At 35.0% G+C, this 12,663-nt stretch overlaps 1 protein-coding gene across 1 annotated transcript in view; it reads left to right on the top strand.

The window, feature by feature from the left end:
- LOC130613875 (acireductone dioxygenase-like) overlaps positions 1-10,013 on the top strand; it is a 30,644-nt gene extending 20,631 nt beyond the window's left edge. The window contains exon 2 of the mRNA XM_057435230.1: positions 9,250-10,013. Coding sequence (XP_057291213.1) covers positions 9,309-9,824 — 516 coding nt within the window. The 5' untranslated portion in view covers positions 9,250-9,308 and the 3' untranslated portion in view covers positions 9,825-10,013. The remainder of the gene's footprint in view (positions 1-9,249) is intronic.
- Positions 10,014-12,663: the final 2,650 nt, after the last annotated feature.

Raw genomic sequence — 12,663 nt, 5'->3', positions numbered from 1 at the left:
TTATTTTTTAAAGTAATAAGAAAAAGAATTAAATAATTAAATAGTAACCCCCTAATTTGCGTTTCTTTTAACTTGGTAAATTTTAGCGAACGCCACGTCGTAAGAAAGTGACCCGTGATTTGTGTGTCATGGCCTCACCGTGCGCACACACACACAAGGCGTATTAGTATATAGATGCAGATGTAAGATGCGCACTGCTGTATTGTTTTTTCATGGACGTATATTATGCTACATAAATTAAATGAGAATACAGTGGATTCTTCCACGGGAAACAGCTAGTCTATATAATAATACGCTAAGTGTGTCTGTCTGTCTGTCTGTGACAGGCAAAGTGGATGTGTTCATTTTCCTTTGATGTCGCCAAAAAACTTATGTCTAATAAGTTAAATTTTCTGACGTTACGGCGCGACGAAAATGACACTACTTTAACGGCAATATCCTATATTAAATTAATGAAGCCATTACAGTGCACCTAAAACTTTGAGGTCAAATAACTTGGAAACGAGGTGGTGACGTCAATGATTTTTCACCGCGTGGGTAACTAGGGACCACCTAGGACCAATTTGAGTTCCCCAAATCCATTTCGGAATGGACGGGTTGATGGCGTCATCAAAAAACCTTTAAACCCTAATATCTCTGCAACCGTTTGTCAAAAGTACATGATCCTATACATTTTATTGATCAGCGTTTCAAGATCTATACAATGAAGGCAGCAGGTAGACAAATTTCTAGAAAAAGTTTTTAGGGGTTTGATTGACTGGCCATTGCTGACGTCAGCAAATTTTGAAACCCTTGTATTTCATTAACCGCTCATCAAAACCACACGATCATATACATACATATACATACATTTCTTGATCAGCAGTTTAAGCTCTCCACAATAGAGGCAACGTGAAAACAAGGTTCTAATTTTAATTTTGTGGATGGGTTGCCGACGTCATCAAAATGCAAATGACGCTTCTTTTTCATTTTTATCCTGCCTAAGTGGATTTTTCCACGGGCCTTATCGACTATTTAAAGTATTAATTACCTATAATTCAGTTCAACACCACTAAAATTTAAAATTTCTTCAGTGTTAGCTAGCTAGCTATTTGAAATGTTCTAGGTGATACCTAGCTTAACTTTTCGGTATGTTCGGTTGGTTCTGGAGCGTTTAACAGACAGGAATTAAATATTAATACGTATCTTTTGCGTCGTTTTTCTTAATGCAGATATAGCAGTTCTAGTCTTTCACCAGCAAGAAAATGGCTTTCTGGCTGCCTAAAAAATTTGGACTTTGGGACGGGTCGTAAACGTTAATACGGTATTGTCATTGGTTGAAAACTATTAGCCTGTAAACCATGCATTAAACTGAAAAAGTACACAGTATCTATACAAGGACTAACTACCCGCAGCTTCCAGACTCTGTGCTGTCTCTATATATCTATACATATATATCTCTATCTTCCATCCGGCGATTTTAAAGATTCCACCCCGCGTGGCGATGGCGGAAATCAACAATGCAAAAATAAGCAACACGTCCACCTAACCCAAAATTGACATGAATACAATGTAAAATTTAAAATGTTTATAAAGGCTTCTTAAACAACAAGCAACTGAAACACCAAGATCGTTAGCAACATCACCTTTGTCATTGTCCGCAATGCCTACATCTGCAATAACGCTTTTTGGAAAGATGGCATTCGACCAAATTAGCATAGATGATTGCAGCATTTCCGTGGTTCAGTTCTGTTCAACAGCCTCATTTCTGTTAAATGGTACTGTCAAAGAACCTTCCACCTTTAAACATAATGTACCGATTGTTATTACGGCTTTGCACGATCGACCATAGCATTTTGCACTACTGTGTGATTTTTCCATTAGTCGCACATTTTGTGGTCGGTGGAAGGAAGGATGTATGGATAAAATGCTTTGAAGATCACTCTCGCAACTTTTTGCAAGTATGTTGCATCGATAGCATTGCTTGGATAGCTGTGAAACAACGCTTTCATATCATCATCAGGTATGTATCGTGAGCTAACCATGGAACAAAAGAGTACGTATGTGATAGTTCTTATCCATACCCACTTTATTCAGCAAAGTAAAAAACGATATCTAAACTGAAGACGAATAGACTCTTCTCAGAATTTGGAAAACACATGGTATACATCATCTCAAAAATTACAAAAGTTTGCACTTACCAACAAAACCTTTGAAAAAAACAAGAAAATCACCAATATGATGTCTGAATGTATAAAAAGTATAAATTTAGCGAGTTTATGTACTATTATGTTATATTATCGATTGCTGAACCTTTAAATTTATTTTCCTCAAACACGTTTATACGCTACGTATAATCCAATTTTTGACTGAAATTTGAGAGATTGTCTAGACAAACATACAATGAACTTGTTTCCATTACAATACCCTACATAAAATGAAGATGTAGATTCTGTTTCACACTCTGTTTCACACTGTAGATTCTGATTCACACTTGTCCTCATCGCTTTTCAGGTTTTTTTTATTTCACAGCAAGACCCATATAGCCCTGGGTTTCAGGTGGTGGAGTACCTCAAACACGTAAGCACGTAAGGGCGTAAAGTACGTAAGAACGTAGAGCACGTGAGCACGTAAAACACGTGAGCACGTAAAGCACGTGAGCACATAAAGCACGTAAGCACGTCGAGCACGTAATTTAGCAGACTCGATATATTAGGGGAATTTTTTTTTGAAATACTTTCATATTTTTACGAGAACTATTTTTTTCCAAAGTTGGCAATATTGGTATAAGAGCTTCTTATCCTAGCCAAAATTATTTATTTTTTCATCTGTGTTCACACGGTATGGTTCAATTTAGGCGTGTTCCGAAATTCTATTATTAATTTTTTTTTTATTTTAACAACCCTGATGGGTTGTCGGTAAATATAGGGCTTGATTTTCAGTTTAACCTAAGCTCCAGTGACATTTTTAATCACATCATACATCACGTTAATAGTATCTTGTTTTTATATTGTCACGTAGTACATTAAAAATGACCCCACATAGAGAATGTTATGAGAGCGTGAGAAGAATTTAGCGTAACTTATTTTCCTTAAAAACACTAGCAGCATGGTTTTTAGCATGGTTTTCGTTTGGATGGTTCTTTTGCAATAAGATTTTTGTTTGATTTATTTACTATATGGCAACGAGAAAAAGCATGAAATATATATATATATTTTTTGGTTTGTTTCATATTGGTGGAAATTTTTAATAGCGCGCTTGTAAACTTTTTTTTAAAAAAAAACAAATTGTCAACTTTCTCTTTAAATCATTGTATTTCTTTATATCAAAGCATATTGTACTTCAGCATAAGCTGCGACTCAGAACTGGGCATATCGGAAAAGTGGGATGCAGGATGCGGGATGCTGACCGGGACACGGGATGCGGGATTCCAGATGCAGGATGCGGGATGCGGGATGCAAAAAAATCATCGAAATAAAATAATGACCCTGCCAATGTTATTTTTTTTTCTCGCCATGAATTCAACGCACGAAAAATTTGATAATGAATAAATACATTTTCGTTTATTTTTAACAGACTTAACAAAGTATAATGAAAAATAACAGAATTTTACAAAGTCAAAAAAATGTGAATTATGAAAAACACAAAGGATAAGGGAAGGCGACTCTGCTTTGAAAATTTTTAAATGTGCAGAGTGGGTAGAAAGGATATCCTTCAAAAAAGGGATTACTTTTTGCTGGTATCAATTGGTACAAATAATAACCAAAAATTTATTTCTGCCATTTTGAAAGAATTTTAACTTTATACAGGCATATTTCAATAATAAAGTGAACCAAGTCAATTGTAACGCGGATAGTTGAGCTTAGATACAAAAAAATGAGACAGAGTTGTGTCTACTCTTCTATGCTATAAGCTGTGAAAACCTGGTTTCTACTCCTAGTTTTTATTAAAAAGAAAAAGGAAAATTCGTATTTACGAAAATTTTCTTTTTTCTTACTCCATGAAATAAACACTCACACATAGACTGGTTTCTGCAATATCAACTATTTCGATTTGTTTTCAAAGTGTATAGCTCGAAAGCACTACTTTTTCAGACCGGAGGCATTTACTCATTTTTTGCTTGGATATCTCAACCTCGTCAAAGGATACATAAAAGTTCAATATCAAACAAATTGTTTCGTATCACATTAAGTTCACCAAGCGAAAAAAAATCAAGTCATGCATTTCTAACTGTTGTATTCTTTTTAGAAAAATTCCGGTGTAGTTTATTTTAATGTCTACGCGATGTTCGGTAACGGCATGGTCAGTATTTTATTTCGATGAATTGTTTGCATCCTGCATCCCGCTTCCCGCATCCCGCATCCCACTTTTCCGATATGCCCTCAGAACTGTTTTGAAATGCGTTCTCCAACGCAGAGTAACTCGTTATTTAGGAAGAGCATGGTGGATGTCAAAAATGGACGTTTCGGAGAGTTTAAAATACTTAAAAAATTTGGAAGCTTGAAGCAAGTTTTAAGTTAATTTCATACATGTGTTGTTTATTAAGGACCTTCTTCAGTATCAGGGGCGGCGCCACTTTTTTGCTAAGTAAAATTATAGAACCGAAAAACGTTGCGCTTTCCGACGATCTAGAGCCTTTTGAAATTAATTTTTATTCTGGCCTATTTCATTTTTTCTGAAAACGGGGAATAACCTTTTCAAGTTCTTTCTAGCATGGAAAGAGACTATGCCGCAGTTGAAAGAGGAGAAAAACAAAGCTTTTCTGAAGTCCAAGGTATAGCCGTTGTACGTGTTTTAGGACTCTAAAAATGCGTTGGCTTGGACCCCAGCTGTTAAGGCAAGTCGCTTCACTCATTGATTGTCACTAAGATCTTTAAATCTCCCACTATGCCTACCACTTAGGAAATTGTGGCGCCGCCCCTGAGTATACTTGACTTTCTAACAACAAAACTTTTGTTTGGAACAATAGAAAAATAAGAATAATGACCAGCCTGGTTAAAATTTTGGTATTCTTATAAAAGATATTTGAAAAGATAAGGAATGCCTTTAACTGAAAACTACAATGTATTTTTATCTAAGTATAATATGGTCCACTAATATACAAAAAACGTTTTGGAGAGTTATAATTACTAAAAACACTTGATCTTTTTTTTATTTTTGCGAGCCGGCATGTCATTTATTTTGATAACGTAATCAAATTCCGGCTCAATCAATATTTTGGACCAGAACTGGGTTTGGGAATTTTTTGAGTTCATGGAAGAGAAATGTTTCGCACTTTGGAAGAGACGTGTTTCGAGAAGAGCCGATTTCGGAGAAAAGAAGAGAAGCGTTTTCACTAAGAAGAGAAGTGTTTTTATTAAGAAGAGAAGTAAGTTTGTGACTATCCAGGTAGCTGTTTATTTATATCTGGCCTAAAAGTGAAAGTAGCCAAATGCAGTTTAGCTACACCAAAACTTTTAATCAGTAATTCTTATGCTGAAAGCAGTAAGGTAGTTATGTCCCTAATTTCTTTCATGAAAACTTATGTTACAAATAAAGTTGCCCAGTTATTGTTTTAGCTGGATGGACTTTTTCTGTATTCTTATTTAAACTGAAGTTGCAATAAAGTTTTTTTGCGAAAGAGTAGTATAGCTATACAAATATGCAAGATGGCTTACCAGTACTAAGCGCTCAGCTTGATGTCACGATTAATTTTTGAACTTTTACGGTAAGTTTATACTCAAAATAAAACAATGCTTTTACTCTCACAGGGTAAAAATATGTTGTAAACTGTGTTTTTATTTTAAAATTTTAACAATTGTTACTTCCACCTGGAGGTAGTGATTTGCAAAGTACTGAAAACCTGTGTACTCATTTTAAACAATGTTTTAATAAACTCCCAAAAGAGAAGAACTCTTTATCCTGGGAGATTTTAACTGTAACATGCTTTCAAAATATGCTCTTTCTTCGAAAATAAAGGAATTATGCTCCACTATTTTCCTAAAACAACATATTACGGAGCCAACACGTGTTACAGAAAATAGTAGCACTCTTATTGACTTCTTTCTAACAGTTCTTGTATTTCTAAAACTGGTGTCATGGATTTAGGCACCAGTGATCACAATTTAGTTTATGTGATCAGAAAATTTAGAAGGCCAAAATTTAAATCTAAAACTATTAAGGTTCGTAGCTACAAGAACTTCAGTGAAGAGGCTTTTTAAAGGACCCACAGGAATTTAGACTGCTCATCTCTATAATAATAGCCGTCGTCTGTCTGTCTCTGCGCGGACCCCCCGCTGAGTTAGAAAATGATGTTACGGAAACACGAATATCAAATGCGATATATTTTTATCCGCTTTGTTGCGACGGGTAAATATAAAATACGGGCGAACCCATGGATTTTTCCACGGGCAACGACTAGTATTTTAATAACTATGATAACCTTGATGTGAGAACCTAAATTAAAATGTTAAAAAAGTGGCTGACAAACACGATGCCCCTTTCAAAAACACATGGATTTTCCGGCCGTGTTTAGGCATGGGTCACTGATGCCTTAATAATAGCCATCAAAGAAAGAGACTTAATGAAACGAAAAGCATCAAAAACGAAATCCATCATAGACTAGGAAGCTTCAAAACAAAAAAGGAGCCAGGTAATAGAACTAAAAATGCACTTAGGTCAGGCAATACTACTTCAATTAAACGAGTAGTTCAAAACGATGATACAGAAACATCTCACCCACCCCTCAGGCGTTACGTAATTATTGAATGGCCCAGAAAAATCATTGTATTGATGTGTGAGCTTTCACTTTCTTCCGCACCTATTGAAAGATTACATCACCAACTCCCTTTGTACGCAATCTAAAAAAAAAAGAAAATTTCTAAGGATTAAGAAATAATAGTTATTTCATGGAAATTAAAGGGGTAGTTTTGTGTAATAGCCAAGGCAAATTTTTGGAGGCTAACACATCATATATAAACTGACCATAAGGATTGGGATTTAATTCTTACCAGGTATTTTTTAACATTAGAAAATTAGAAAACCAATCGTCCACAGGAATCCCGCCGTGGGAAAATCTAACTGTGGGGTGGTGAATCAAAAAATCGAAAAGGGCGCTTAAAAAAAATCAAATTTGTGTTATGTAAATGCTTTTTTTTAGGGAACTCTTATGGTTTTAAATAAAAGGTCGTTTCCACAATTCTATTTTGCACAATATTTGAATAATCGACCCTTCAGCTCTAGTAAAATATTTTAAGAACCACCCCTGGGCGCTTATCGATTAAGAAATTACGATATACAAAAACTCAACATTTATTTCTTCTTATTTGTGTACTGTCAAGTTTAATAAAAGGTTCTTCTGTGAGAGTTTAACCGTGAAACGTCCGTGTTTTTCCTTAGCCATAAGTTGTACCACATGACATTCTGACTGAGAGAATGATTCGATTGGAGGATGACAGCAAAATATATTTTTGATGGTGGCCCTAAGGTAGCTAAATTAGTTTTTGGTACCTAAGTACCAAAAACTAATTTAGCTAGCTAGCTACAAGAAACTAAGACAATAATGTAAAAATAAATATTGGATCATCCAGACCTTTACAATCCACTCTTCTTCTGCGGCAGACCACGTAAATACACCAATTTAAACTGATAATTTGGTATTTTTAAATCATCTTATTAATAAAGAGTTAAATACAACACATTTTTGTGCGTTATAAGCGTCAAATTAATATAGTGTGCCTTAAAAGAAAGCTTTCCAACTCAAAATTTTAAGCATAGCAACAAAAAAGCGAGAAAAGTTAAACACTCACTGCTTGATTATAAACAGGACTTAGTATAAACTATAAAAAAGTTCCAGAAAAAACGATTATTATAATCAGTTTGTAGGCAAATACAATCCCACATAATGAGACATACATAACTACACAAAAATCAATAAGATATATGTATTTTTAATTACCTGAAGTTTGTATTTATAGAGTTTGCGTTGGCTCTGTAAAATATGCTTTAAATTACCCGATGGCCGTTTTCTGATTGCTCGATTTTCCTTCTCATTTTTTGCGCTTTCGGCGAACGAAAAATAACGGGGAAAGGGGGGGGGGGAGTTGGACAAAAGGGGGGTAGGGGTTAGGTGGTACAACTTATTGGCATTTTTAGCTGACTTTTATTTCAGCTGCTCGGTGTTTTTTCACACATTTGTAGAAATGTGTGATTTGATATGGGGTGCGTTCTGTCATGGAAGTAACGAAAAGTTGAAAGGGGCGCGAATAGCATCAAAATCAAAGCCATCACAAATAGCGTGCTATATTGACCAAAAGTTTTTGTTTATGTATTATTTTTTTGCTTATAGCAGCGTTTTCTTGTGGTTTTCTTATTATCGTGTAGCTTTATATAGTATACCCAAAATAATGAAACCAGTAGATATATATTCTGTTCAAATTTTGATGTGTACAAATTAAAACAACATTTTACGACGTTTCGGGTATCATACACCCATTTTCAAGTAAAATAAAAATTATACAACATGTCTATATAAACAAAAACGTTGCCATAGATACAAGATATATAAACATAATCAATAAAATATTGAAGTATAAAGATAAAAACGTCGTGTTACGGAAACACGAAATGTTGCGATATATAAAGGACGGGCAACCTCGTGAATTTTTCCACGGGTACAGCTAGTGTATATTATAATACCCGTATACGTCTGTCCGTCTGTCTGTCTGTCACGCAAAATGGTAGCTTAGCTGCGCAGGTAGCGAGACGCACGCAATGCGGTACAAAAAGGACGGGCGAACCCGTGGATTTTTCCACGGGCTAACGACTAGTCTTTAATTTTCTTAGTATACTTTGCGTAGCAAACGTGCTCCTCAATTTCGCTTCGCTCCCGAAGCTCATTTGCTTTGCAAAAATCAAATACATTGACAAAGCATGTTCATTGATATAGTGCTGGATCAAACCTCATGGACCGCAGGTAAGTGCAATGCAGTGGCGCATGTAGAAAAACTGTGCGGTCTGACAAAAATGATAAAAACAATTTAAATAAAGAAACGTAAAATAAAACAAAAGTAATGTTTGATAGCTTGTGTTGGGAAATATCTCTTGTTTCGCTTTGTTTACAACACATGTTTCCATTAACATTGGAGCTGTGACTGTTAAAGTTTATTGAGTCGTTTGTCATTTAAAACCAAGTGTTCATAGTCCAAAATTTTAAAACTTTGTGCTTCTTGTGCAAAAGCTTTATTTTTGTCGCTTAAATTTTAACAATACACCTTTTTCTTTTTTAAATAGTTATCAAGTCTTGAAGACGAAGTTGTTAACAAAACGCGCACTTTTTTCTGTTAATCAAGATGGTCCAAGCCTGGTTATTTGATGAAAAAATCAAAGATCAATGTAAAGAAATTGACATCAAAGCACTTATTAAATTTGGTGTGTTTTACGAGAAATTAAACCCGGATATGTACGCCAAGGGGGAGAGATATTTAGAGGACCCAAAACTCAAATTTTATACAACAGAAAGAGAGTATAACTTTAACGATGTTGTGAATTTATCTGAGAAGGAGACCAAGAAAGACAAGTGTTTTTCAATAGAGCATTTTCATGTTGGTGATGAAATTTGTTATGTCGTCGAAGGTGGTGGTTATTTTGATTTTCGAAACCACAAAGACGAGTGGATACGCGTTTTAATCGAGAAAGGCGATCTGATCGGTATTCCTGGAGGTATCTATCACAGGTTCAATCTAGATGAGACAAACCACATCAAGTACATGAGATTATGTGTTGGAGATAATTTTTTTTTGGCTATAAACCGACCGGCTGACGATCATTTCACAAGAAAGAAATACATAAAGGAGTATTTGTTCTAACTTGTGGCATAACTTAAACTTAGGTTTTGGTAACTTTTTGTGAGCTATAAAGAGATACTATATGGATAAAGTTTAAAGTTATGCGTTTGTCAAAAACATAAGACAATGTGTGTATAAACTATTCATATATATAAAAATATAGGAAAAGGAATTGTGTTTTATAAGAATAAACTTTAATCCAATGGCTCATTAGAGGTGGTTTTTGAATCGCCCATCCCTAACAATACAAACAGGTAAACATGGAAAGTAAAATAGCACGCCATTGAGAAATTAAGGTGTTCAAACTCGGATTTTTTTGCTTAATTAGTTGCCATATTTGATACTTGTTTTAGCAAGCCTGTGTAAGTATTTTCATTAGTTAGTTGTAATTTTTGGGAAAAACGAGATTAATTCGTTTTATTTTCTGTCGAAAATACCTTATACATAAATGCGAGACTGGTACCTACAATCATGGACAAAATATAATGAAACAGGACTACTAATTTAGAATTTAGCAGCCATTAAAGATTACATTCTCGAAGTTCACACTAGTCGAAGTTCACACTTGTCGGAAGTCACACTTATCAGAATTCACACCTAGGCGGAGTTGACACTAGTCAAATTTCACACTAATCGAAATTCGCAGTTGTCAAAGTTTACAGCGGATGTCAAAGTACACAGCGGACTGAGGTTGTTGGTTAAATCGATACTCTTAAAGCATGCTCGTTGTTACTGACGTCAGCACCGCCATTTTTCTCAAATTTTGCAACCTTCGGGGGTCGCGACGTGGATTAGGCTCGCTCTTCTTATATTTTGAGTCTTAATCAACCAGATTTGTTCAGAACACCTCATTGTGTTCGTATTTATGGAACTTTAAACAATTGTGAACAGCGCCGTAATCGCGCCAATATGAATTTGAATTCGCACTTATTGTATTTAATTAGACAAGAAACGATCACAAGCAAATACTTTTTATTGGCAGCTGTCGAGAAAATTTCAGGAGAATTCACAACCTGGATTGTTCTTACTCTATCGCAAAATTTGGACTCAGGTTATTCTAAATTTTATAATGATTTGAGCCTGAAGTTGTTCTTATTTTTTGGCAAAACTGAAGGCAGTGCTCGTGTAAGTTGTTCTGATATAAATAGCGTGTATATGGGAGACTTGGGCGTCCAAGTAACTTGACCTGAAAAAACTATTAAATATGGGAAAAAAGGGACTACAAAACTGTTCAAGTAAGTCCGTTGCTGTCCATCCTCGTGCATTCTGAATGGAGGTGTGTAATTAATGGACCCCTCGAAAGATCAATACAAGAAATTACACGCACTTCATGACTATATAGACAACCTGTTTATGAAAAATTACTTTGGTTAACATGAATTTGATAACATAAAAAGACCATGGTGCGTTCAGTTTAATGTTGTGTACTTATAAGTTCGATATTATAGCCCTAAGTGAAACTGAGCATAATATTAATTACTAGTCGATAAGGCCAGTGGAGAAATCCACTTAGGCAGAAGGACAATGAAAAAGTAGTTGTTGTTTATTTTGCGCTGACTTCAGCAGTGCAAATTCGAAAAAAATTGGGGAAATTTAATTTTCACGTTGCCTCCATTGTGTAGAGCTTAAACTGCTGATCAAGAAGATGTATATGATCATGTGCTTTTGATGAACGGTCAATGAGATAAAAGGGTTTAAAAACTTTTTGCTGACGTCAGCAATGACCCGTCAAAACCAAAAATTTTTTTTTAGAAATTTGTATACCTGTTGCTTTAATCGTATAGATCTTGAAACACTGATCAAGGAAATGTATAGGATTATGTACTTTTGAGAAACGATTGCAGAGACATTAGGGTTTGAAGGTTTTTTGATGACGTCATCAACCCGTCCAGTCCGAAAAGGATTTGGGGAATCCAGGCTAGGGAGAATTACCCAAATTGGTCCTAGGTGTTTCCTAGTTACCCACGCGGTGAAAACTCATTGACGTCATCATCTCGTTTCCAAGTTATTTGGCCCTAAAGTTTTAAGTGCACTGTAATCTCATTTTATTATTGTAAATATTATTGTAAATATGTTGAAAAAAGGATACAAATTGCCTTTGTTAAAAACACTAGAATTAAAACATTTTAAAAAAATTCAGTCTGCTTTGACGTATCATGAATCCGTATCAAATTCCATTAACAAACTTCTCGTAGCCGGTTCAGCAATCGAAGTACCTTTTAAACCAGAGGTTATTAATCCTTTATCTGTCGCTATCAGCTCGTCTGAAAAAAGCGTCTGATTTTTGATCTTAGACATGTAAACGAATGTCTTGTAAAAGAACACGTAAAGTTTGATGATAGGCGCGAGTTCAGTCAGTTTGTTCCTCCTAGGTCTTTTTTATTAAAGTTTGATTTAAGAAAAGGATACCATCATGTCGATATATTCGCAGAACACCAAATTTACTTGCGGTTTTCCTGGAAAAGAAATAACAAAGAATCGTTTTATGTTTTTACTGTTTTACCTTTTGTTCTTTCTTCGGCCACTTGTTTCTGTCTGGCACAAAGATTGAATAAACATATCAAACATATCAAAACTTAGAAAGCAGCCAAGATAGTTTTACTTTTGAAGAAATCTGGGTTTGTCATTAACGAAGAAAAAACAATATGGGAGCCGGTACAATGTATGACTTGGTTGGGGGTGACAATAAATTCAGTAGAAAATACTTACAAAATTAATCCAGAACGTATCTCATCCATAATTTTAACAGCTAATTTCCTATTAAAAGCCCTCACACTACTGCAAGATCGTTGTCTCGTTAAACAGGAAAAATTTTTTCAACAAAATTTGTGTTATCAAATATCCCAGTGGACACAAGAAC

The sequence above is a fragment of the Hydractinia symbiolongicarpus genome, chromosome 11, assembly GCF_029227915.1.
Source record: "Hydractinia symbiolongicarpus strain clone_291-10 chromosome 11, HSymV2.1, whole genome shotgun sequence".
NCBI classification, from domain to species: Eukaryota; Metazoa; Cnidaria; class Hydrozoa; order Anthoathecata; family Hydractiniidae; genus Hydractinia; species Hydractinia symbiolongicarpus.
Note: the sequence above shows the minus strand (reverse complement) of the source record. Positions and strands in the feature narration are given on the sequence as shown.